This window comes from Nyctibius grandis, chromosome 5, assembly GCF_013368605.1.
Source record: "Nyctibius grandis isolate bNycGra1 chromosome 5, bNycGra1.pri, whole genome shotgun sequence".
In the NCBI taxonomy this organism is placed as follows: domain Eukaryota; kingdom Metazoa; phylum Chordata; class Aves; order Nyctibiiformes; family Nyctibiidae; genus Nyctibius; species Nyctibius grandis.
This window is the reverse complement of record NC_090662.1, coordinates 83448233-83474726: the sequence shown is the minus strand read 5'-3', so window position 1 is coordinate 83474726 and position 26494 is coordinate 83448233. Positions and strand designations below refer to the sequence as shown.

The window sequence follows — 26494 nt, the reverse complement described above, 5'->3', positions numbered from 1 at the left end:
TCATTTCTTCTTTTTGCTTAGTATAGCAGAAAAAAAGCCACCCTTCAGTGTCTGGTATTTTCTGTCTGCTAAGGTATGCCTTGCAATCGAGTCACTCCTTGATTCTTTTTAAAAATTACAGTGATCAAGCAAGTCTGTCTTTCATTATTTTTCAGCCTCCAAATGAAACATGTGTTCTGTGATCTCTCCACTTTCAATCATACTTTCTGTAACAGTAATATCTGTGGTGCTGTACCAATGCCGACAGCTATACTGCTAATAGAGAAGCAAATGGTCTTCATACTCTTGTTTGTTATTCCCACATTTGTGATTGCATCAACCCTTTGTCTCTGTATTAGAATTTCATGTTTATCTGTTGACTTTGAAATTTACAACATCATGGAAAAAGATGATTAAAAAAATACTTACCTGAAGAAACTGATGTAAGTAGTTGCACTGGTAGGAAGCACGGAGAACTCACTTCAGTGATAGTGAACATCACAAAACCAAAACCAGTTGCGTAAAACTAAAGAAAAAATTACGTTTGGACATAATCACCTTTCAAACCTATTTTTTTGCCTGCAAGAACAGTAGTCAAAAGGGATGTTTCAAGACAAAACATACTTTAACAGAATGGTTGATGATTTTGATTACATTAAAGTCTTAAACACCATGAAATGTTAGAGTACCAAGAAAAAGTTATCAAAAGTTTATGTCCTCAGTCAGCTAGTGAAGTTAATCATGGATCTCAGCGAATGGTTTAGTGTCAGGATCAAACCAGGATATATTCTTTTTTCCTTTTGCTGTTGCTGGATTTTGGGATTTTTTTTCCCTCCCCTGAAAAAATTACATCCAAATACAAGTTGCATATTGCATGGTCTGTCAGCAGCACACAAGATTTCAGGGTTTTGGCAGCACTGTTTCAGAATAATAATTTTGTCAACTGTAAGCAAAGATCAAAGACTATCCGCATTGCAAAAAATTTATTATGAATAAACATATCTAATAAGAACTCCATTAGTGTTAAGTCAAAGGAGTGTAGGAAACGAATTATGCTACTAACTTGACAGTAATAGAATCACAGAATAATGTAGGTTGGGAAGGGTTTCTAGAGGCCTGCTGGCCCAAGCAGACTGAGAATTTTGCGTAAAGAAATAATGTGACAAATTAGCAGGGCAGTAATTGCACCTGCAGTTTAAACAAGCATCTAAAAGAAATCTTCAGCTCAAACATTTGTATTTTAACAACAGGATATGAAAACTGGACTCCAGCACAGTTGTTATATGTTTCAAAATGAATGCTTTAAGAAAATAAAACATACTATGTGGAATTATAGTGAATGATGAAATTTGCTGGAAAGTTCAGCTGCTGTTTACCTAAAAATATATCTAGAAAAAGTTGTCGAAATGCTTGTAATGGCTAAAAATTATTTTAGAGTACTTGCTGTGGGTGCTAGAACAGTAAATGTAGTGAGTCAGTCTCATTACATTTAGTGAGACATTCAATTTAACTACAATAGAGTGTTTTTTTGGATTGTTGGATGTATAGTACTAATGAAGGATTCTGAAATGGGTCTACACAATGTTTTTAGAAAATTCAGTTCTCATAATAACATTTATCTAGCAGTATGTTAAAGATACCTGAACAGAAGTTTCTTTGTTTTGTGCTAAATAAAGGGCAAGAAAAAACTGGTTGTGTGCCCATGTTCATTACCAGCATATGTTTGAGTTTTACTTCTAATATTTTTAGAATTTTTATTTTTTTTTTTAATTCAGCTGTTGTGGTTGCAAAGAAAATTTATAAAATACAAAGCAAGTTAACTCTGTTAAAAAGTAAATTTAAAATGTAACTTTTGAGATTATGTCTACAAATAATCTATTTTCCAGGTTCCACTAGCTCCTATACAGAAGTCCGGTATAAACCTTCATTTTTAAAGGATGAGGAACTCCGACAGTTAATCCTTAGGGTAAGTGGAAGGAAACTCTCAGTTAAATTATGTCCTTATTAAAGCTTGCCATGAACTTGAGTTTTCAGTTGGAGAGTGCTTTTTTTCCCCATCTTTTTTTTTCAAGCAAGTGCTTTGATGTACTTGATAAGTACTGGTTTATAAACGCTATACACTGTACAGGCTTTTTCATAAAGCGGTGCAGAAGATGATTTGTGAGCATGCCAAACAGCAACCCTTGAAGGGATAATAAATCTGTATACAATACATGTATTTAATACATAAAATTTTTTATGTTGATATTGAAGTCTGCATGCAAGATAGAGAATGCTTTTAATTATGCATAAATATACTTGCAATTGTTTGCTCTCCTTTATTTAAATTTTTAAAGATGTACTTGAAAAATGATGCAGAAATAATACCTGAAAGAAAATCTTTCTTCTTGTTTTCGCACTTCGTCATATACCTACACCCCTTTACCCTTTCTCATTTGCAACTATTTTCTTTTTCCTTTGCTGCAATAACAGACTTCGCCAAGATCTGTAAGATGACTCCCAAGTTAAGCTGTTTTGCAGCTTGCCACCTCTTTTTCCCAAAGCTGTGTTTAACAAACTTTAGCTGTCTGTAGTTGAAGGTCTAATTTGGTCCTTGCAATCTTAATTGCTTTTTGATGTGATTTATAACTTATTTAATTAAAAAAATCAGAGTTAAAAGTGTGCTTCCTTGTAGTCATCAATATTCATTGTTTATTTTAATTGTATGTTTTTAAAGATAGTATTTTTATATTTTCAGGCTGCGGATGGATTCCTGTTTGTGGTTGGATGCAACAGAGGAAAAATTCTGTTTGTCTCAGAATCAGTTTGCAAAATACTTAATTATGATCAGGTGGTTATAACTGAGTTTCTTGTTTGGCTTTTACTTTGCATTTTCTTAGAAATTTTTAAACTTTTCCACTTTATTTTACATTACTAAAAAACAGTCCTTGTGCGTCATTTCTTGGAATTTCTTTGATTTAACCTCCGTCAGAGTAAGGCTGAATAACCTGGAACGAAATATTTGCAAGTGCAGTCAGTGTTCCTGACCTGAGTAATAGCACCAGATTTCAATTCATCATCCTTAAGAAAACTGCTAGTCTGAGAGGAAGGGATAATTTGAAGATGTCCTAATTTCTATCTCCAAGAGATTTTCTTTTAAATGGAGAAGTGATTTGGGGTTTTTTTTTTTAGGCCAAGGAAAATTGGTAGTTCAGCAGTGGAAGTTAATTAAAGCTTTCCTTCGTAATGCCTTTGTGCTCAGATACACTGCATAATACCTCATCCAGAAAAACTGTCCAAGTATATATACTCTTAACTTGAAGGAAACTAAACTGATACAATGTGAGTTAGCTTAGCCTGCAGAATAAGAGAAATAGGAAAAATATAAGTACCTTCCATTAGCTGACGTGTAACATCATGGACAATTACCACAAGTAATCAAGGCATGATAACTTTTTCATGTATCCATGACTTCTGTTCCAAAAAGAGAGGCTAAAACAGTTAGTGCTTCCATCTGTCCACTTCTATACTTTGAAACCATTTGTGCTATGTTAATTTTCTTCAAAATGGAAGGGTAACCAATCTGGACTCTGTTTTATAGATTTTTTTTAAAAAAATTATTTTTATTATTTTTTAAAAAAAACAAAACTGTATCTTTTTAAAGTCAAGTGAAATTAATCATCTTACGGGAACAAGCATAAAGCAGATTTGTTTGGGTTTTTTTGTATTGTTTTTTCTTTTTTTTTGTTTTTACTTCTACACTGAATTTACTCAATGACTAAAAAATACCTTTTGGAGTCTCCCACATCAGACTTACCTACCTCCAGATCCGTAAGATCTTCACTGTTCTAGCCAAAGAGGTTCAGAGGACATGACTGACTTAACCGATGAATTTATTAGCTTGTTTGGGAATCATTCTAGGTTATGAATCCCATCCTGCAGCCTAATCTGTTACACCTATATATTTTGACAAGGCTGCTATTAGTCTTTCTCAGTGGCACTCAGCATTTTCCCTCTTTGCATTAAGGTTAGATGGGGACTGGGCAAATGAAGGAGGCTGTATGTTTATCCTGCTTTCTTAGAAGCTTTTCATTAAACCCATTTCTGACTCTGGCTTATTGGAAAAGTGCTCCCCTTTATGTATGCAGTGATCACATAGCAAGTGGTGTGGGTCCAAAATGAGTTGCAATTTGAATCTAGAATACTGCTTGTCAACGCAGCTCCTTCCTACCCATTGATTTGACCTGCTGCGGTGAAGGTAAGCAATCAAAAAACCCAAACTAGCCCACTTCTGTGAGAATTTCTTCCTGTTTCAAAAGAAAGTACTGCTGCCTACAGTAGTGCGGCAGACCAGTTACTTGGGATCAGCAGAGTCAGCAGGTTGAATGGATCCCAGCTAGAGAGATTCCTGTAAATATCCCCTACTGAGGAGTGCTGAAGTGAGCTGATCCCTGCTTCCAGCAGCTCTTGGCTCAGTGGTGCCATTTTGTCCAACCAAATTAGAGCTCAGTCATTAAGTAGCATGAGTATTTCTTCCTATTTCCCTACCTTTTCCCCCCCGCAATAATCTGTGAGCAGAGTTTTGTGCATAACCTCCTTTGGGTAGGATCAGGAATCATATTATGTACATAAATAAAACATTTGATTTTACAGAACTGTTTTTTAATATCCAACAAAATCTGCTATTTTGCAAGGGGGAAGTAACAAATTATGTTTTTACTACTCTGTTTTTACAAAAAAAATATTAATGTCAAATTAAATGTGGATCAAAATATTGATGTTTAGAGTAACTGTGGTATTTGACTTTTTTTTTTAATCATGTAGAAAGTTGTTTTTCTGAGATAAGTAATATGTATGGGGTCTTGTTCTAAAATGATGTAGTTCTTACATTTTTTTGGTTTTGGTGTTTGTTTGTTTGGTTTTTTTTAAATAGGCTAGTTTAATTGGACAAAGTTTGTTTGATTTCTTGCATCCAAAAGATGTTGCAAAAGTTAAGGAGCAGCTTTCTTCTTCGGATATCTCTCCTAGGGAGAAGCTCGTAGATGGGAAAAGTAAGTCATATTTCAATGTGCTCAGATTTTTTTAAGGAGATGTTAATAAATTTAGTTATTATGCAGGACATATTCATGTGTTCGTATGTGCATGGATGTGCAAACTTGAGGTATAATTTCTATGAACCAAACATATTTGGATGCTTATCTGCTGCTTAGAATGCACTTACAGTTTAAAACCTAGCCCAGAAAAGAATTTGTTTGAGATGATAAGAATGACTGAGATTTGCATTGTTAAACATTTACCAAGATGTGGTCTGACGTTCTTCCTACGAGGCATACTACTTTTTTTTCTTGTATTTGATAGGTCTTGTCAATACAAAAGACCTGATGTAGTCGAACATGGGATAAAATACTTCAGTATCAAGAATCACTGTCTTCTCTGAAAATGCTAAGTGTCAATTCTAATTTAACCAAACCTTATTTTGTTTACAGTTATTTCTAATATGGAAAACGTTATGTACTGTGCAGCTAATCACTATTTTATAGCTGTCTTTTATAAGCATCTTTGCAGTTCGTCCTTGTACCAAATAGAATTTGAAAGTTTATAAAGCATATTTATTAAAATACCATTCAAAATACCAAGAAGTGTTTAAAAATAGTTTGGTAGTTGTTTTTAATTTTGGAATCTGTGTGACAGTCACGTTTTCTTCACCCTATTTAAGTTATTAGACTTTTTTAATTTTAAGGACAAAATTTAGGCGACTAAAGAGTAAGGAGAATGTACTGGAGGCTAAAATGAAGAAAAGGCCTTATATTCTGAAGTTTTATTCAATTTTGTTTTTTTAATTACTCTACTAAATTTTTGTAAGCTGGCTTGCAAGTACACACAGATTTTCAAGCTGGACCAGCTCGACTAAATTCTGGTGCTCGACGTTCCTTCTTCTGTCGGATAAAATGTAGTAGGACCACAGTGAAAGAAGAAAAGGAGTGCTTGCCCAACCCGAAGAAGAAAGGTATTCAAACAGTTTAGATGAAGTGGGGGCTTTCTGTCTTGAAACTTGATATATTTAAATTCGGAGTCAGTGGTGTGACCCTTGTAGTTATCACTGACTTCACAAAGTAGCTGTAGAGAAGTGTAAATACATACTGGAGACACATTTTGAAAAACAGTCTAATTGTACTCTTTCTCCTCCCTATTCACTCCTGGGAAAGAGGGACAGAGGAACCTGAGTTACAGTGGCTGTTTAGGAGCACATGGTCTGTTGTAGTCAAATTTTAGAAGTCTCAGGAAAATTTTTGAAAGCACTGCAGCAGATCAGAAGAATGAAACTAAATAACGTATGTCTTGAAGATAACTGTAAATCTGCAAAATCTACTGTTTTGAAGGGAAAAAAAACAAGTAAACTAACTTTTTTTCTGATTTACTTTTTGTGTTGTGTGTAGTTAAAAAAATATGAATTTTCCTTTTTTTTGCCTTTAATAGTAAAGTTAATTTATCAATGTAATTCCATTCATTTTTCCAATAATTTTAATTTAGTTCATATTTTGGTATGCCTGTACAGCAGTATACCCTTGTCAAGTTTTCAGTGAATGGATCTTTTTTAAATGTAATTTCTGGCTTTTATTTAATACCTTAGTATTGATTTTTGCAAAGGTGTGCTGAAATTGTTTGACCGTGAAAAAATCCTCCTACTTTTGTTTTTCAATGTAACCTGTTACTGTTGAGATATACCATATAGTAATTTTTAAAATAGGTCTGTCATTGTAAGTAAATAGAATTCAGGCTCCCCTGATGTGCCAGCTAACTTGGTGAGATCAGAATTTAACTTGTATAAATGTTTCTCGGGAAAGCAGTATTGAGGGAAGGCACCTTGACAATCTGAGAAACTGACAAAGTCACAGTAGGATAACTCAGTTTTTCATTTTACAGAGTTGTTATGTGCTTTCCGTAGTTGATAGGGTTAATGCAGTCAAATCTATGTAAAGCATAATTTGTTCAGAATACAGATATCAAGAATACTTTGGCAATTTTTTGAAAGATAGTTACTGCAGGATGTATAATGTCATCTCTAAGCCTCGATTCATATAAGGGTGTTTGCATGTTGTATAGGCAGCAAAGAGTCTATCAGCTATAGGAATGAATGACAGTGGATGCTGTAATTTAAGACTTTTAAAATATTTGTGTTCCCAGAAAACTGAGGAATTCAGAAGCCTAAGATAAATAGCAAATAAGCTGGGTTGTTTTCTTGGTTGATTCTTTTAGCATTTGCAGTAAGCATATGTTAAGATCATTGTGTTCACAAAAGGTAAATTGATTTGGAAGCTACAGAGTGCCTCTCCAGTTTATTTTCATTTACAATACTTATGAAACCATGTAAAGAGAAAGTGATCTGTGGGTTACCAGACTGTTGGTTTGCTTTTTTTTTCTGTAAGACTGTGTTTGAACTGCCAACACCTATAACTTACCTCCCTAAATCTTACATAGGGTTAGAAGCACTCTCCCCAGGTAAGCCAAAATTGCGTAGTACAAAATTAATTTAAAAATACTCTGTAAAATTATCTATAGCCTTCTACAGTTGTTGTAGGTAAGCATAAAATATAGTTGCTGGTCTCATGATGAACGGAATAAAAAAAAATAATTCACTTTACTTTTTGGACCATAACTGCTTCTTATTTATTTCTTTTTATTAGATCACAGAAAATACTGTACCATTCACTGTACTGGGTATATGAAGAACTGGCCCCCTAATGAGGTGGGAGTAGAAGAGGAAAATGATGTAGAAAAGGACAGTAGTAACTTTAACTGTCTTGTTGCAATTGGGAGGTTGCACCCTTATATTGTTCCACAAAAGAGTGGAGAGATAAAAGTCAAAGCAACAGAATTTGTTACACGATTTGCCATGGATGGAAAATTTGTTTATGTAGATCAGCGGTAAGCCTTTTGTTCTTTAATGAAGAGAAAAGAAAATGACACCACTAGTTAAATTTTCTAATACTTTCTATCAGAACTGTAATTTCTCAAGCAGGATAGAATTTCTAGGTGCTGTACGCAGGAATCAGTTCACTCTGAATCTATGAGGACTTGGGCTTTGTTTTTTTGTCAAACATAAAACAATATATAAAAGTAAGTGTATTGTTCTATAGGAAAAGGTGAGCTAGCAAGATTAAAATATGTCATAAAATACACTCATGTACTTATTTATTCATAAAGAAAAAGCTCAAGTTAGAGCTTCATAGCTCTGCATATCACTTAAGTAATAAACGCTTAAACAAAAATTGTTACTTCTTAAAATCTTACTATTTGGAACAAATACATTGTATCTAAATTATGTACCGAATTAGTTCATTAGAAGTGAAAGCTATGTTCCTGTTTTCTGGACTTCCTAAAACAGACTTTTACTTGTTGTATAGACTGACTTACAACTTTGCATTTTGAATTTCGTTATTGTCACTGGAAGCTTTTTTTTGCTTTCAGTCACCTTGTCTTTCATCTAAAAGTGTCAGTTTAAACCTATTCCTTAAAGTGGCAGAGCAAAATTTTTTTGAATGACTCAATATGTGTGACCAGTACCCTGACTGGCTAGTGGGAAGACCTAATGATCATAAGTATTTTGTGTGTACACGTGGTTTGCATGTTATCTTGTCTTTGAATTGCCATTCATAGCAAATGGATAATTTGCAGTGAATAGTATTTCCTGTTGTTTTAGAGCTATACTAATGCTATATCTTTTTCCCAAATGTGAACGCAAGCATCTATTTCTTTAAGTTTTAATTTTCTGCTTTACCTGATACTGAAGAAAACAAGCTTTGCAATTGTTTGAATCCGCTGTAGTTCATGTTTTTATTTCTAACAGTGCAACAGCAATTTTAGGGTATCTGCCACAAGAGCTTCTAGGAACTTCTTGTTACGAGTACTGCCATCAAGATGATCACAATCATCTAGCTGAAAAACATAAAGAAGGTACAAAATAATTGGTCTCCCAGACTACATACAACTACATGTAACTGCTGTGTGAAAACAGTACAAATAAAAAAATCAGAAGCTGAGAATTAATAAAACTAAACAATCTTAGCATTGTCCTTTTCTACGTCTGCATTAAGACATACCTGCGTAAAGCTTGTAATAAAAGCAGGGAGAAACTTCTGTTGTCTTGGATCTTGGTGCAGTGCTTTAATCGCAAGGGAATAATGTTAATGCTTCTTTCAACCCCCTACTTCAATTCTTTATAAGAACGAGGAAGGAGTCTTGAAGAGGAAATGTGCCTAATCATGTAGTTAAAGACATCAGTTATGAAAGTTCACCAAGTCAGGAGTCTCCCTACTAGTGGTTTGCAGAAACTTAGTACTTGGTCTTTAAGATTAATAATATTACTGAAACTGTGGTTTGTTTTTAATAGGGGTCCTGTCCTGTCAGTTGTTCTGGCATTTAATTTGTATTTCTGGCCATCAAAAACATTTTGGTTTTATGATGCTATAAAATAGATTTTTTTAACTTTTTCTTTCTAAGTATAAATATGGTGATTACAACTTTCCTTTCTTATCTAGTGTTGCAGAATAAAGAAAAAGTATTTACAAATTCCTACAAATTTAGAGCAAAAGATGGGACTTTTGTTACTTTAAAGAGTCAGTGGTTTAGTTTCATGAATCCGTGGACCAAAGAACTGGAGTACATTGTATCAAACAACACTGTGGTATTGTAAGTAATTTATGATATGAATCCCCATGTTATTTTTTGTCTTAATTACAGTTAACATTAACAGAAAGCAACCTGTTTAAGAAGTAGAACAAGACTAGTAAATATCAACAGTGCACAAAATGTGGTTGAGTAACCTGGAAAAACATTTTTTTGCGTTTACCAGTTATTTCTATTCTAGGCTTAAGTCGTGGATTTGACTCTGAAAACTGCTATTTCCCAGTAGAAAAAATGAGGTGAAAGAGTTTCTTCCTTTAGTAAGAAAGGAAGGATCTTTTAAGAAAAGTAGATATGAATAAATCTACTATGAATCTATGAAGTTAGTTCTGCTTTTCTTTCTGAGCTTTACAAGACTGCATGTGTCAGTTGACCTAATTTTAAATGCTACCCTACCTACCGTGTTTCAGAATGTGGAGAAGCATAACAGATAGATGTAGAACTGCAAGGCAGGACAAAAAGATACTCTCCAAATTGATTGCAAGGGAGGAGCCTGTGAGACAGTAAATGTGTGTATTTAATGCTTCTTTTTTATTTTTGATTCTTCTTTTTTATTCCCTGTGCCTTGCAATGGAGCTATATATAGATTGTTCCAGTGATACTGAGGATCTTTGCCAATGACTGGGTTTTTGAGAGGGGGACGGAGGGGATTTTATTTCCATTAAACCAAGTTGTCAAGGGGGCCTTTTACCCATTCTGTAGCTGATTCATGTCTTAAGTCAACATTACCCACCTATTTTGCCCATGTCCTTTTTCCTCAAGAAGACAGAGAAGAGCAGTTAAGACAGTCTATGCTGCCCAACAGCCAAAGGCCACTTTTGCCTGCCCTGGAGATCTGGGCATCTGCATCTGTCTGGAGGAGGGAAGGTAGGCAGCAGTTGCTAGCAGATGATAGCCACTGACCTGTCCTTGTAGCGGTTGTTTCTGGTTAACTGGTCTCCCTCCTAGGCGTAAAAATGGCAGCCTTGTTCTCTTGTCATGGAACACAGACAGCTATATTAGCCTTTCTTCTTTATTTGGAGAATAAGTAGAAATTAATAGTTTACCCCGTGCTTCAGAAACAACAGTACAAAGGATTGAACATTGAAACGTGAGGAATAGCTCTCTTTTTTTTTTTTACTAGTTTGAGGATGTTGGTTTTTACTCTGTGTAAAGTATTACTGAAATGAAACAAATATGCTGGGTTTTGCCTTTGAAAAACTTACTGGGTTTTGTTTTTTTTTTTATTTAAACCTCAGAGGTCATAATGAGTCAGCTGAAGAACAGGTCCCCTATGGTTCTCAGCCTGCAGAAGGCAAGTGTCGCTTCTTACCGTTGTCGTAGGTACATCTCCTGATTAATCATTACAATTTCAGATTTATTCAATCCAGGAATTTTTTTATTCTAAGTGGTTGTGCAAGGAAGGATTAATTTTTGTAAAGCTAATTCTGGTGACAATTGCTAGTTACTCACAATAACTCCTAATTCATATCATTCACATAACTGTGATCAGAAGGGCTTATAGCATATCTTCTAGCAGCTTCTACTATAGCTAGGATTTTGGTTAATAGGATATTATGCTTCTGTCACAGACCCTCTTCATATTTTGTCTAATTTTCTGAAGAAATGCAATTGCACTATCTCAGTTTACCTACAGACTATAGGGTGATACTGATTTTGATATATATTTTGTTAATATTTTTCTGCTGTGTATAGATTCTGATTTCTACATGCTGTTTTGTCATCTTGCTGTAAGGTTTTTTATTTTTGCTTTTGAAATTGTTCTTTTTAATAAAGATTAAGAACAGTTTCAGTTTGTGAAAAATCCAAGGGTTTTTTTCTCGTGTTTTTGTATAGTCTGTGAGAGATGGTGGTAATGATTAAAGCTAATTTCATTACTGGAGATCAGTAACTTTCACAAATATATTATTCACTTATTTTTATATTTCAAGTGAGACTTGCGACACCTTCCCCCATGAGTTAGTGTTTTAAGGAATTTAATTTCTGAAAATAAGACATATATAGAACAAAAACTGCTTTAAAATGAATCCTTGAGGTGATTGTTCCTTGCTGCGTAATGAAACTGCCACAAACTTAAGGTTTTATTTTGTTTTTTTTTAACTGTAGATGCTGTAAACCAGTCTTTAGTAAGTGTCCCTGGAATGTCCTCTGGAACAGTTCTTGGTGCTGGAAGTATAGGAACCGAAATTGCCAATGAAATATTAGAATTGCAAAGGTAATAAACGCTTAACATCATACATTAGGCTTTTAAGAAAAGATAGAGAAGTATTTGTGATTATGTGGAGGTTGTTCAAGTTTCGTTTTTATTGTGTTATATGTATAAAATATTTTTAGTTTGAGCAGTGGCATTATGAGGTAACAATTGTAACCTAATGTTTGTCTCATGCATGGCAGAACACATCACTGGTGTTGATAAATAGTTTTGTTCTGGGCGTGCAATTTCCTTTGTTAATGAAAGTATTATTTAACTGTGACTTCAAAAGTGTTACTGTGATGCAGCTCCTTCACATGATGTTGAAATGGGTAGATAAAACCATTCAGGAATGGAAAATCAGTTGTCTGTGAGTAGTGTTTGTATTTTTCTGATAGCGTTGCTCTGCTAGGAAAACTTTCCTTGAAACATTCCTCAGTGGAGCGCTTTCGTAGCCTGTCTTCTCCCCTTCCTGATTATCCTGAACATAGACTAAAGTGATAGCCCAATTCCTTACGAGTACCTAGCCATAGATTAAAAAAAACTTACCATGTCATTCCAAATGGGAATCCATACAAGATTCAGATTTTTAGTTATAAGATCGACTGTTTTAAAACTAACTGATTTTTAGCAGGTACACAGCATAACCAAGGAATTAGAAAGAAATTTTAATGTGAAGATACCCTTATGTATTTTTTGTGTTGTGCACCCACAGTGACGCCTGACTTGCTTATAAACAGAGAGGTTTTTACTCTATGTCAGTTTGCACTATATCAGCATTTGTTGTCTAAGGACATTTTTTAAAAAGTCTCTGAGCCAGCTAATTCCAGGACTTCAGGATGCACATGCACAGAAAAAGTCTGTTTTCAGTCACAACTCTTTCAGGAATTAAGGCTTCATGAGAAAGTCCAACCACTTTGTTAAGGTCAAAGTTAGGATACTGCTACTATCATCTCATCAGTATAGGACAAGTTATCCAAGTGTTAGCTTTGGGTAATGAAGCCATTCCTCAGACTTTAGATCTTATACTTCCAGTTCCAGGTAAAGGAATGCCAAGAAATTTTTTATGTCTGCAGAGCAGTGTGTTCCTAGGTCCCATGCAGTTCCTTCTACTTGCACTTTTGCAACTGGACCTGAAAGAGTAGTAATATTAAATCTTCCAGGAAGAAGTACACCAGTTTTGGCAACAATGGTTAGAGGTATAAGGAATAGTTTTGTATCACAGAATATCCTGAGTTGGAAGGGACCCATGAGGATCATCAAGTCCAACTCCTGTCTCTACATGGGGCAACCTAAAAGTTAAACCATGTATCTAAGAGTGTTGTCGAAACACTTCTTGAAATACTGACAGGCTTGGGGTCATGACTACTTCCCTGGGGAGCTTGTTCCAGTGCTTGACCATCCTCTCAGTGAAGATCTTTTTCGTAATATCTTCCCCTGATACAGCTTTAAGCCATTCCCCACATCCTATCACTGGACCCCAGAGAGAATTATCAGCACCTCCCTCCCTGCTCTCCTTCATAAGGAGGTTGTAGGCAGCAGTGAGGTCACCTCTCATTCACCTCTTCTGTAAGCTGAACAAACCTAGTATCACAGAATCACAGAATGGTTAGGGTTGGAAGGGACCTCTGGAGATCATCTAGTCCAACCCCCTGCCAAAACAGGTTCCCCTAGAGCATGTTGCACAAGGTCATGTCCACGTGGGTTTTGACTATCTCCAGAGAAGGAGACTCCACAGCATCCGTGGGCAGCCTGTTCCAGTGCTCTGTCACCCTCAAAGTAAAGAAGTTCTTCCTCGTATTGAGATGGAACTTCCCATGTTTCAGTTTGTGCCCATTGCCCCTTGTCCTGTCACTGGGTACCACTGAGAAGAGTCTGGCCCCATCCTCTTGACACCTGCCCCTAAGGTGTTTGTAAGCATTAATAAGATCCCCCCCTCAGCCTTCTCTTCTCCAGGCTAAACAGACCCAGCTCCCTCAGTCTCCTGTCCTCAGCTGTTCTGCATAAGTCATGCCCTCTAGTCCTCTCACCATCTTTGTTGCCCTCCTTTGGACACATTCTTATGTTTTTATATCCTTCTTATGTTGTGGAGCCCAAAACTGCACACAGTACTTGAGGTGAGGCCACACCAATGCTGCGTCTAGTGGGTCAATTGCTTCTTTCAACTAGTTAGTTATACTGTACTTAATGCACCCCAGGATACCATTGTCCCTCTTGGCCACCAGGACAAATTGTTGACTCACATTGGGCTTTACCATCAGCCAACCCCTCAGATCTCTTTCTGCAGGACTGCACTCCAGCTTCTTGTTCTCCAATCTATATATACATTGATATGCCATAGCATAGTCAGCTTCTGCTGTTTCAGTAGTAGTCTGACTCATCAGCTTGTCTATGAGGATGTTATGGGAAACAGTGTGAAAAGCTGTACTAAAGTCAAAGTAAATAACATCCAATGCTATCTCCTCATCCACTGAGCTAGTCACCTCCCTGTAGAAGGCTGTCAGGCTGGTTAAGTGTGATTTCCCCTCCGTAAATCCGTGCTGAAGTCCAGGATTACACATTATCTCTTTGCCATGTGGTTGTCTTCTCAGTTGTCTCTTTGTCAGAGGACAGTATTTAATTTTCTGAAACAGTAAAAACCATGGTCAGAGCCTGAGTGTGTGATGAATGACAGTGGTGGATGTTTCTTACTCTGTTTCCAGTATTTTGGAATTGTCTTCCAACGATTAAGTCATATCTCTTTATTAGAATAGTCAAATTGCACAGGGAATCATTAATTTTCAATGAGAGGAAGAAAAGAATAAACACTGTAGTTGTGATAGGATGAAAAGAGCTACTTCAAAAAAAAAAAAAATTAAAATCCGTCCCACAGCGTGTTGGCAGGTTGCTGGGATTATCCAGCAGGGAGGAGGAAAAGCACTGGCAACAAAAAAAAGGATTGATATCTTCAACAGCGAAGCTGGGGTGTTGCATTTTGGTAATACCATTGTTAATGTCCTCTCATCAGTACCACATATAGAGAGAAGGAGAGTCACTTTTTATTATGTCTTTCTGAAGACTGAAGTTGGCAAAAGTTCTCACCTCTGACAGTTAATATCCAGGCGTGACCCAAGAGCTTGATTTGACTCTTGTTTGAGATGCTTCAGTTAGCTTAATGGGATGTTCTTGATTGAGACCACCTGGCCTTTGCTGAAAATGCTCATCCATATGAGCGTACGTGTCTTCAGCTTAAGGAAACCAGTTTATTAAGTAGATGAATAATAAACTTGCTGGATGATGAAAGAGTGAATGCATTCCTGGGAAAATTTTTGTTTGAAGCTACCCCTTGAAAGTTCTGGTATTTGTGTTTTTAAGAACCACAAACAATACTCTTTCTCTTCATGTTGCTACAGAGGCAACAGTTTCAGGAGTAGTATCTTCCTAAGCAACAGAGAGAAATTTTGTGAGCTTTGTATGAACATCAAAACAACCCATTACTGCTCTTCTGTAACAGTTCAGCAGGTCACAAGAGAGCAAAGTCTATTTGTTTTAGTCTTAGGAAACAGAAGAATCCATTACAACAGACAGAATTGTGGAATTTGGAGAAGAGATTACGGTACTGAATTAATCTCCCCAATTGGGGAAAATTTTTTTATTGCAAGAGTGCAATTTTTTTTTTTTGTAGTCTATTTAAATGGAATTCAGCTGTATAGTTGAGGCAGGTATGACTGAGGCCTCTTTAGGGATATTTCAGGGGAATACTTCTTATTTCACATCCTTCCTCACCCAAAAAAGAAGAATGGATTTTTCTAGTCCATGACAGACCTTACAGAAATTGAGCTTATTTATCAAAAAGTTCTGCTTCCATAGTATTAACACTGGAATCATTTTCTGTCTGTCTGCCTATCATAAGCTTGAAGCTCATGATGCATACCCCCTTATCTGTCAGAGATTCATTTTGTAGATTTCTTCATTTCATCATATAAGTAAAGCATGGCTTTACTCCTTTATGGAACAGTAGTTTAAGGCAGCAGGATGTTTACCCCAGTTTGTTTGATTTACCAGAATATTTTTTCAGGAAGATCACAGCTTCCTTAGTTCAGACTTGCTTCTAATTTAAAAAATGGGGCTGCTAGGAGAAATAAAAACCTGCAAGTTCTGGATTCAAAGAACTACTTTCCAGGACAAATATTTGTGAAAGTGCTGGCAGTGATGCGCACACACCTCAACAACCTTCATCAGGTAGTCTTATTCTTCAAGTCATTGATTGAACTCAGTGTTTTTCCTGGTTATGTTCACGTCTTGAACACTGGTTAGTAAATGAAACAACGTTATGTTGCTTTCTTTGGGAACAGTCATCTTATTTCAAGAATCACAGAATCATAGAATGGTTTGGATTGGAAGGGACCTTAAAGATCATCTAGTTCCAACCCCCCCTGCCATGGGCAGGGCCACCTTTCCACTAGACCAGGTTGCTCAAAGCCTGATCCAACGTGGCCTTGAACACTTGTCAACTAATAGACTGAATGTGACAAGATTTTTGAAAGGAAATTGGGAAATAAACTTGTGCTGAAACTAATACCCCAAGAGTTTGCTATGCAGGTGAAAGAAAAGGTTAAGAGCAAAGTCGTGCAGAATAAGGTAAACTCTGTGTCCAAAGGTAGGGCAGTTCTGAAAAGAAGCCAGCTATGGAAGGGAGCAGTTGCACTGTCTAACTGGGATCTCTGGCATCATACTCATCCTAAATTCTGCTATCTTGAGGGAGAATAAACTAGAGGCATTCACAAATACAGTTGGCCATTGAAGGCCTCATCAGTAAGAACTGGATGTTTCTGGAGATGTCTGGATGTAGTGGCTTGCACTGAGATGTAGTTCAGTTTTCCAGAATGATTGCTGAGAAGAGTGCTGTATTTCTTTCCAGCCAAAGAGTAGAGCTTCATGCTATTTCTTCTTTTCTCTTTTGTATGAAATCAAGTTACCATCTTGCACACACTGAGGCAATCAAAATTAGACAAAAGTGATCAACAGAGGCTAACACCAGCTGGTTTTCATCAAATAAGTTCATGACTACAAACATAATCCAATAGGATGAGTGCACTTACTACCTGAATCTGCTCTCTGCATTTTTTTAATATCAGTAAGACACAGATGGTTCTCAACCTGTGCATCAGGCATCACCAACTGTTTTTAAAAATTTCAGGACTATGCCTGCAGCTCTATTTACAAGCGTATCTGAATTGAATTAGCGTCTGATGAATGATCATTTCGGTTACAGCAATGTTATAAATCTATTCAATCTGGAGTTTCTGTCCCAACTTTTAGAGATGGCAGTACTGCTTATCAAATGGCACATTGGATATTGGAATGTAAAGAACTAACAAATGTTCCACACAAATAACTTGACGTAAGATAGGCTGTTTATTCACCTATTTTCTATCTTTTCTCCAATCCCTTATCACATTTTGGATCTGAGAAAGTGATGGAAACAGAAGCATCCAGAGTGCCCCAATTCTTCTGTAGCCTTGTCCTTTGGGAGTCAGGAAGAGCAGGGGGAGATGGGAGCAAGCTGTCCAAAGGGCCCTGGTACAACATTTTCACTGTTAGTTTCATATCCGGCATGTTTGGTGAGAGAGGATGAGCACGATCTCAGAGAATTCTGGTAACAAACAAGGGGTCTTTATTTGCAGTCGGAATGTTATGAAAATATGGAAATACAGGTGTAACAAAATAATAGTAGAGGGAGCATTAGAAGGATGTGGTGTTTTCCCTCCATCATTTAGCAGAACTTCCTTATGTTGTCTGTATTCTGTATGTATTTGAAATGCACCTATTTGTCCCAGTGTGTGTAATTCTGAAACCTGTTACTCTTGGGTTTGTCAGTGCTGGTGATTCAACAAAAAATAAAAGTGTGCTGAAGTAATTATGACCCGTGGCCTTTATTGATCTCTTCTGCTTTTTGTGTTATCAAAACTTGAAGTAGGAGAATTTAGAATTTTCAGAAGAATTTAAGACAACATTGTCTCAGATTAGCTGGTTTGTGCTTCGTCACTGGGGAGGTCTGGTGGGTTCTGCAACACATAGGCTATTTTTCAGTTTATGATCAATGTGACTTGGTAAATGAACTAAACATATACAATTTTAGGTTGCGTTCTTCACCATCTGGGGAGTTAAGTCCGTCACATCTCTTGAGAAAGTCACCTTCTCCAGCTTTAACTGTAAACTGCAGCAATGTGAGTATGTCACTGCCTGTAAAAATCTGAAAGTAAAAGGTTAATGTCAGATAGCTCAAAGCGTATGTTTGAACCAAATTACCCTGCATTGTGTTTTTGTGAGAGAATGTGTAAGGTATTGCCAACTACCTGGCAGCTATGAAAGTCTTTTGAGAGATGTGACGGCAGCAGAAGTTCCAACCTCAGTTATGGGGACATCAGTTCAAGCCTTAAGGGGCTATTCCTGAGGCTGAGAGGACTGCAGTCTCCACTCAGTTATTAGGATCTCTGCTGAAGCTCTACAAATATGCTAAATATGAGTGTGATTCATGTTACAAGGACTCTTCTGGATGTGGAATTGCATTCAAACTTGTGCTAAATAACTGTCAAGAGAGTAAAAGTGTTTCTACCTGTTCAGTTTGACAACCTAAATAAAATACCAGTTCTTGTTTTCCCTTACTTCTACTTCTAATCTTAATGTTCTTGAAGGCCCTTTTAAAAATCTATGCTGTATGTTCTCAGTTTTGAATGTTTAAAATTTTTACTTGAAAGTTATTTCAGTAGTCTTCTAAAAATTGATAGAACATGCTGTTTTGCTAATCTAGTAGTGCTGGTAGCACCACAAACTGTAACTGTCATAGTTATTGATGATACCTATGGAATAATTAACATATTTTTTACCTAATTATATTGTATGTTGGGCACTGTATGAACAAACATTTACTTCTCCATCAGCACTTCTTTGAATGTAAATTTCTTTCCATTTAAAGACAGTTTATCTTCCCATTGCAATTTTTATTTCCTAACAATACTATTCTGGACTAGGGATTGTTTTGGCTTCCTCCCTGTTTTATGATCAGTTCTCCCCTGCCTTACCTTACCCTGCCTTTCTCCCTAAGAGTTAGTTGACTTACATATACTGAACTCTCTAAATCATGCAGCGTCTCATCATAAGGATAATTTCATTGTATTCATTGAAGACGTTTCTTTATTCTGTGCTTTGGTATCCCATTTGCTCCTAAAATACTTTTGTAAAGCATTTCAACTTTATTACTTTCCTAGTAGAATATACACAAGTCAGGCAACCCAAGAAATCCATCCTGAGAAATTGCATGTATGTGTTACATGAAACAAATGGAAAAAAAAATATTTTTTTCTGGTATGTTTGGGTTAGGATGACTTCATCTCTATTATTGCTAGCCTCATTCTTCTGAAGTGCAACAAGCAATTTAAAACTACTTAGATTTTTATCGTGATGGTAACAAGATGAAAAATTATGAATTATAAACTTGTATCTTTTCTATTTAGTTTAATGCATATAGAACATGGGACGTATGAGGGTCTTTTTTTATCTTTTGGCTAGAATGTGTCGACATTGACAAACATGCTGTCACTGGGAATTTGTAGTTTATGGTACTAGACATGGAAAGTATATAACAGTGCAATTTGTTGTGCTGGATTTATTTGCTGAATATTGAATTAGACCCTCAATAAAGCAGATGCCATCACTGTGAAGTACCTTTGACAGATGTGTAAGTAATACCTTTTTTTAAAGCCAAGTCTAGTGCTGTGTGAACTTCTAAAAAAAATATTTTAAAATGCAGTAGATCTGCCTGTTGATGCGTATTTTTTTATAGATTACTCTATTTAGTTCTTAATACTTTGACAGCGATTTATGATGTTTCTGTAATGTAATAACTGTTACTAAATGCAATATTTAATTCTGTCCATTTTATTACTTCTGTTCTTTCAGGTGCCAAATAAAGAGTTGATTCAGTTATGTCCTTCAGAAACAGAGGTTGTAGAGACTTCAGAACAAAACCAGGGTGCTATTCCATTTCCCAATAATGAACCTCTCCTCAGTAAGATTTACTTCTCTTGTGGATATTTTGGGGGTTGCAGGGGAAGACATTTCTGATAAATGGTGTAATTTTTGAGTGCACCATGTTACAACCATGTATAAATTGTAAAGAGATTTGTCTGTCTGTCTGAAGAGGAGAGGACTCTTAAAACAGATGTGTTACTACTGGAAGATGAACAGCAAAGTGTGATCAGTGATTGAATCTCATGACAAAAACAACATCCTGTAACAGAAGTTTACCATTGCATTCTTGCATGCTACAGTTTTAATTAGGTAGTTACTGGTTCTCTCTCCAGCAAAGAGATGGGTAAGGAAAAGTATTTCAGTGCAATGTAAGGGAACTGATTGTAATTTGTGAACTATTGTCCTTTTAAGACTTTATCTCTTTCTAAACTCTAAGCTATGAATAGTCAATACAAAGGGCTAGTCAAAATGTTTCAGAAAGAAAATTTTTTTTAAGTTTCCCCTTGTTCGAGCATGCACTAAGGCAGCAGTTTGTCTGGATATAGGATTCCCTAGCCCTGCAGGAGGAGAATGCCATTTTATTATTTTTAACATAAGAGGCAAAGTGCTTTAAAAGCAATGTTTATGCTTATCCTGTATTTCAGCTCTTAGAAGCTTTTCCATCTTCCTCTTTTATTTCAGTTACTAGAGCTTTATTTATTTGTTTATGTATAACCTATAGCTTTCTTCCAGTTCATCTATGAGCCCTTTTTATAAAAAAAAAAAAAAAAAAAAAAAAAAAAAAAAAAAACAAAGGAAAAAAAATAGAGCTAATCCTCAAATAAGGGTTTGGAAAAAAAAACAAAACAAAAACCAAAACTAAACCAACAACATTTATCCACGATAGGCAAGGAAACATTTTTCATTGGTACTTGAGCTAAAGCGTTTTACCTTAATGTTGTTAAAGGCAAGGGTATGGTGTTGATTTCTAGAGCTAACACATAGTAACTCATAAGGTTTCAGAAGTTCATCTGGCGTAGTACATCAGATGAGAATTCAGGTACATGATTGTGTTTCCCACTAAAGTGATGTAACGTAGAAGGCGGTTTTCTACTTCGGTGACATGAACTTCACGGCATGGATACAAGTTTTATTAGCTGGCAGTTGAGGTGGTCCAATGGATTGGCAAGACTTAAACATCTTCTTAAATCAAGTTATGTGTGTCCTTATAACTGTCTGTGGACAGTGATTATTTCTATTACTTGACTATGGTTTTTTTAACATTTACATGTAAATGTTTGCCTTGACTTCAAAGGAAGGTGCTGTTTAAAAACAACTATGTTTTGAAAGTTACCATATTCTTTATGCTTTGTACTGCTTACGTTATTGTTTTAATAATTTTATAGGTGGTAATTCTCAGCTGGACTTTGATGCAATATGTGAAAATGATGACACTGCTATGACAGCTCTTATGAATTACTTGGAGGCTGATGGAGGACTTGGGGATCCAGCTGAACTCAGTGATATGCAATGGGCTCTCTAGTTTTGCTTTTTCAAAATAAAAAGGCATGTAAAGTCCGTAATGCACAATAACTGTACATCCTCAGTACTGTATTATAATTTTTTAATGTTTCATTTGAATTCATACTTACTGTCTGTATATTTTTAAAGACTGAAGTCTTGTTCCGAGAGAGACAGTTTCTGCTGCACCTACGGAAAAATGCAATATCTTTTTCATGATGGGGAAACCTTGAAATTTTAATACTGAACCATCTGTAACTGGAATGCTTAAAACACATTACTGTATTTTTGCTAAGAAGCTTTAACCAAAAGGTACTGTACAATGTACAGGAATATTTTTTCTTAGTTTTAATACTTAAACTTTTATTTATTGTTTTTGTTTCAAATGGTAGAATATTGATTAGCCATGTTACTTTCTGTAGAACCTACTGCACTTAACGCAGTTTAAGAATATTTGTAACTATTAAATTGCATTGAAAAGATGATTTGCACACACTACAGTTGTAAAATAAGATAATTCTCAAATGATGCGGTTTGTGATTCCTTGCCCTTTTCAGAAGTGCAATTTTTATAGTCAAAAGTGAAAATAAAGCATACAGTTCTGGGAGCAAGGATTTGAATTAGATCACCATAACAATCAGAATGTTTTGAGAAAAATAGTCACTTCCCCAGTACGCAAACATGATAAGGGTATAAGAAAAGAACAACAAAATCTTAATTACAATTTTGTCTTGTTTGGAATGTATTATTAGGGGGGCAGTGCATAGAACCTAAGAAAAGTAATGCTATAACTGTAATAAAGCACTTTGGTCTCATCACAGGTTATTTACTAACTAGAGAAGTTTGGACAGATTGTCTTGGTTCCAGAGTGAGGCCAGCACTGTCTATTAGTGAAAAAATGTTAAAATTCTATAGCATCTTTTATAGTCTCTATGTTTTTGGAGAGATTAAGTTGATTTTCTATTGCTTGAGTCTGTGACTTTTTAAAATATTTGTGTAATATAGTGCTGTCTGTAAGTAAATGCTATATAGGATGGTCTTCTTTTGGGGGACAGCTTTTGCAAGAATTGTATCCCAGTTACAGCAAATTACTCAAGAACTTTGCACTTAATAAGTTGTATTAGAACAATATAGCATTAATATATAAAGTAGATTTTATCTCTGGTATTGAAGGTTTAGACAAATTTTTGCATCGATTATATATCATAAGAGCATAATTTTTCTGTGTTTTTTTAATTTGGGTAATGAAAGGAAAGCATTTGAAGGTATTTGATACCTGTGTGTATTTTTAATACAGACATTTAAACACAGGTACTACTGTAAGCACTATGGCATTTGTTTTAACGCTGAAGGTGGGCAATAGGCAGCCCGTTTCAGATCTGTTTAGGAAGGCTGCGTATGTGGGAGCAAGCAGATGCGGTAGCCACTAGATGTCACGGTGCTGCTGTTGGGTAACCACCCTGTCCGCAATGAATGCAGAATTTTGTCATGCACTGCCTTCCTGTGCTTCGACAGAGCAGCTGTGTAGCTTACAGATATGAATGATGAGGTTTTTGGGGACATCTTGTCCAGGTTTTCTAGAATGGTTTGTTGGATTCTTCTTCTTTTTTTTTTTTTTTAAAGTCTAGATTTTTTGCATTGAACTTGCACATGATTTCCTGCATTCACTTTTTTTTTTTCTCTTTTCAGATGTGGGGCCAAAATTATCTGTTCTCTAGTTATTAGGATAAACTTCTCTGTTTCTTCACAGAAATGAGTTTTGGGCTATATTATGGAGCAAAGTAAGAAAAATAAACAGGCACTTTCTAAGCATTGGTAGGATTATATTTGTATAAATGAAATCTGAGCATTTCAATTTTTGCCATTGTAAAATGCATTTTGTCTTTTCTATGCTTTTGAGCATTAAGGTAAAACATTCTAAATAGAACAAGAAATACTGTAGCTAACACAGATAAATGAGTAAATAAATAACTTAAAATTATACAGACTTTCCTCAACATAGTTTCTTTTTTTAACTGGATTTGAAAATGGTGCAGATGTTGTTATTGAAGGAGCATATTAATTCTTTCACAGGATTTATATAACTGTCCAGACTCAAACCACTATTTTTGGATTCTTCTTGGATTTCACTAAAAAATAAAAAGAAAAATGTAACTTAGAGTCTTTTGCAGTCAGTGATCAGTATTGTGGCTCTCAATTCATTTATTAGATTCTCCCTTTACTATTTGTGAATTTTTCTGGTATTAAGCAGTCTTACAAGAAAAAGTGTCACTTGTAAATATTTATGATTAAATTAATACATATTTTTGAATACAGTTGAGATAGTATGTGCTTATTTCTATTCTTATAACAATGGAATTCTAGTTGGACAGGTTTTTTCTTGCCATGGTGCAAGTTATCGGAGGATGTAGTTAAGTCAATAAAATGTTATTTTGATGCACTGCTGTTAGTCTGCTGACAATTCTACCTAATACTGAATTTAAATATGAAGTACTCATGCTTTCAGATCCCAGACTTGTTCCCTAAAAATATAAATGGGGAGGTTGAACTAATGTAGATTTTGGTAGCTCAGGATGACATTGCTTAGCCAGGGTAACTTTGTAATCCAAACTAACATGCATTTTCTAGGTACCAAAAACCCCCGATGTTGCAGCTTAATTGGGCCGTCTCTGGAAAGGAGAGTGCCTGTGAGCTGTACCTGAAAGAGCTGGGTTGTTCAGAAGCAAACAGAGCACATATGATTCTTAGAGTCATGTTGTGGGTAGTGATGGTAAGTGATAAAGCAGGTATCAACAGGCTCTTAAAAGCCTTGCTAGTTATCAAGGTTGTACTTGGAGATGGGTCAACTAATTTGTTACTGCGGGCACATACAGAGTTTAAAGATACGAAAATCTTGATGGGAGAGGAGTTCTGATAGGAGCAGCAGCTTATTTGGGAAACCAGTTCCTGTGTTGACAGGAAAACATGAGAGAATTCTTTTCCGAATTGGGAGCAGGGAATGAGAATGTGGTAGAGACAAATACCATCTGGGTATTGTTTGAGTGAGAAGGTGGTCTGGCTGGGTGGAGGGTAACGGCTGACTGTCACCAGCCTGAGTTAGCTCAGAGGTAGACTGCAGGAGGGCCTGGACTGCCATGTGGCACACAGGGTTAAAACAGTCCTTCAGAATACTATGGTGGCGTGCACTGATGAATCATTAAGTCATATCTATTAAACCTTAATTTTTGCATTTCCTGTGACAATACCTGACAGCTGTTGTGAGGGCAGGGGGGATCCTTTCTGTGCTCTTTCGAGTGTAATCGCTTCTTGGGATTCCCTTGGAGTGTTTAGTGTCTAAAGCAGAGCTTCAGTCCATGTGTCTTTCCTGTGGTGCATTGTAGTTCTGGACTTTTTCTGTGGATCTTAGGCTTTTTTTAGAGTACTGGAAAATTTGGTTTACTCACAAGCACAAAAGGCTAAAGTTAGTCATTTCGGTGGTTGCCGACAGTAGCGTGTTCCTGTCCATGATCCAAACTGAAATGAAGAATTTATTCTTGTATAAGTGATGCCGCTTCTCCCCAGACCCTGACGTCTGGCCTCATTAGTCATTTCCTTCCTTTTTGTAGGTTGACATATGTCATGTAAATTCATTAAATGTCCTGGAGTTCCAGGAAGTAATCATCAGCTGGAAAGCTTTGTGCCACTTACGATCATCTTAAGAGAATTGTTCCCCATCCCCATCCCTGATGAGAATTATTTTGTTCTATACAAATATGGAGGTCAAGAAGATACTTGGGGTTATAGGTTCTTGTAGGTTAAAAGATATAAAACCATGTTTCAGAGCAGCAGAATTAGAGGATGCAGGAAAAAAGGCAAGTGGAGTGGTGAATGAGCTGCTGAAATACAGCTTCTGCTGCTGTGGCACATTCTGTGTGTACCTCATTTCTAGAAGGTTCATCTAGATAGCTCCCCTTTACTGTGACAGATGGCTGTCATGACAAAATTTTCTGGGTTGTTCTGGGCTTAATTGCCTTCAGAAACCTCGTATCTTCCTAGTGAGGAAGAGACAGACTTCCTGAGAAAAGTGAAAAATTCTTAAGTCCCTTGGAAGTAGCCAGTTTTACTGGTATAGATCGTGTCTCCATAGCTCCTTTTATCCAAGATCCTGTGGAACAGCTGCCAAGCTATACCAGCCTACTACAGAAAAAAAAAAATAAATAAGGGCCCTGAGAGCTGTGTATATTATGCTGTGTCAGCTTCTGTGAAGGGCTTTTACCTTAGGTTAAATGGGAGAGAAAAGGGAATGAAGTATCTCAGCATGCCTGATTTACTAAAGGATAAGGTCCCATATATGGGCTTTTACTACACATAACCTTTTATCCTTCAGTTGTTTTCATGTCAAAACCTCCAGAGATAAACACACAAACTCTGGAAATCATAAAAAGTTTTGTGGGAAAGATCTTCCTTGGTTGTTGCTCTCACAATGCTGGCCCTGTCCGGTGGTAAGTTTTCTTCCCCAGCATTTGCAGATCCCAAGTGTACATGACCTGACATCAGTAATTTGTCCTACAAAACTTAGGGAACTTTGGCACAACTGAGAGAAAATAACATAATTACTGGGCTCTATTGTAACAATGAAGTGTATCGGTGTGTTTCTAGAAAGGACTGTAAAGTGAGCAGCAGAACTTTGAAGAACACAGTATCTCAGGTAATATGCAATGCTTTTAAACAGCAAATCTGACTTCAAAGATTGCTTCTTTCACAAATCTTACAGATAGGGCTATATCATAGAGAAGACAGAATCACAGAATCAACTAGGTTGGAAGAGACCTCTGAGATCATCGAGTCCAACCTTTGACCTAACACCACTGTGTCAACTAGACCATGGCACTAAGTGCCACATTTAGTCTTCTCTTAAACACCTCCAAAGATGGTGACTCCACCACCTCACTGGGCAGCCCATTCCAATGCCTAATAACGCTTTCTATGAAGAAATTTTTCCTAATGTCTAACTTGAACCTCCCCTGGCGCAGCTTGAGGCTGTGCCCTCTAGTCCTGTTGCCAGTTGCCTGGGAGAAGAGGCTGACCCCCACTTCACTACATCCTCCTTTCAGGTAATTGTAGACTGCAATAAGGTCACCTCTGAGCCTCCTTTTCCCCAGACTAAAC

The 26494-nt window shown here is 36.3% G+C and overlaps 1 protein-coding gene across 8 annotated transcripts in view; it reads left to right on the top strand.

Moving 5' to 3' along the window:
- BMAL2 (basic helix-loop-helix ARNT like 2) overlaps nucleotides 1-23661 on the top strand; it is a 41316-nt gene extending 17655 nt beyond the window's left edge. For 6 of the 8 annotated variants that reach the window (XM_068400816.1, XM_068400813.1, XM_068400812.1 and 3 more), the window contains 12 exons: nucleotides 1866-1945; nucleotides 2717-2809; nucleotides 4892-5009; nucleotides 5822-5965; nucleotides 7644-7884; nucleotides 8807-8913; nucleotides 9498-9648; nucleotides 10881-10936; nucleotides 11749-11857; nucleotides 17955-18042; nucleotides 19775-19883; nucleotides 21232-23661. In XM_068400816.1, the coding sequence (XP_068256917.1) occupies nucleotides 1866-1945; nucleotides 2717-2809; nucleotides 4892-5009; nucleotides 5822-5965; nucleotides 7644-7884; nucleotides 8807-8913; nucleotides 9498-9648; nucleotides 10881-10936; nucleotides 11749-11857; nucleotides 17955-18042; nucleotides 19775-19883; nucleotides 21232-21368 (1433 nt within the window). In that variant the 3' untranslated portion in view covers nucleotides 21369-23661. The remainder of the gene's footprint in view (nucleotides 1-1865; nucleotides 1946-2716; nucleotides 2810-4891; nucleotides 5010-5821; nucleotides 5966-7643; nucleotides 7885-8806; nucleotides 8914-9497; nucleotides 9649-10880; nucleotides 10937-11748; nucleotides 11858-17954; nucleotides 18043-19774; nucleotides 19884-21231) is intronic. The other 2 variants (XR_011048194.1, XM_068400811.1) reach the window with 2 other exon arrangements.
- Nucleotides 23662-26494: the final 2833 nt, after the last annotated feature.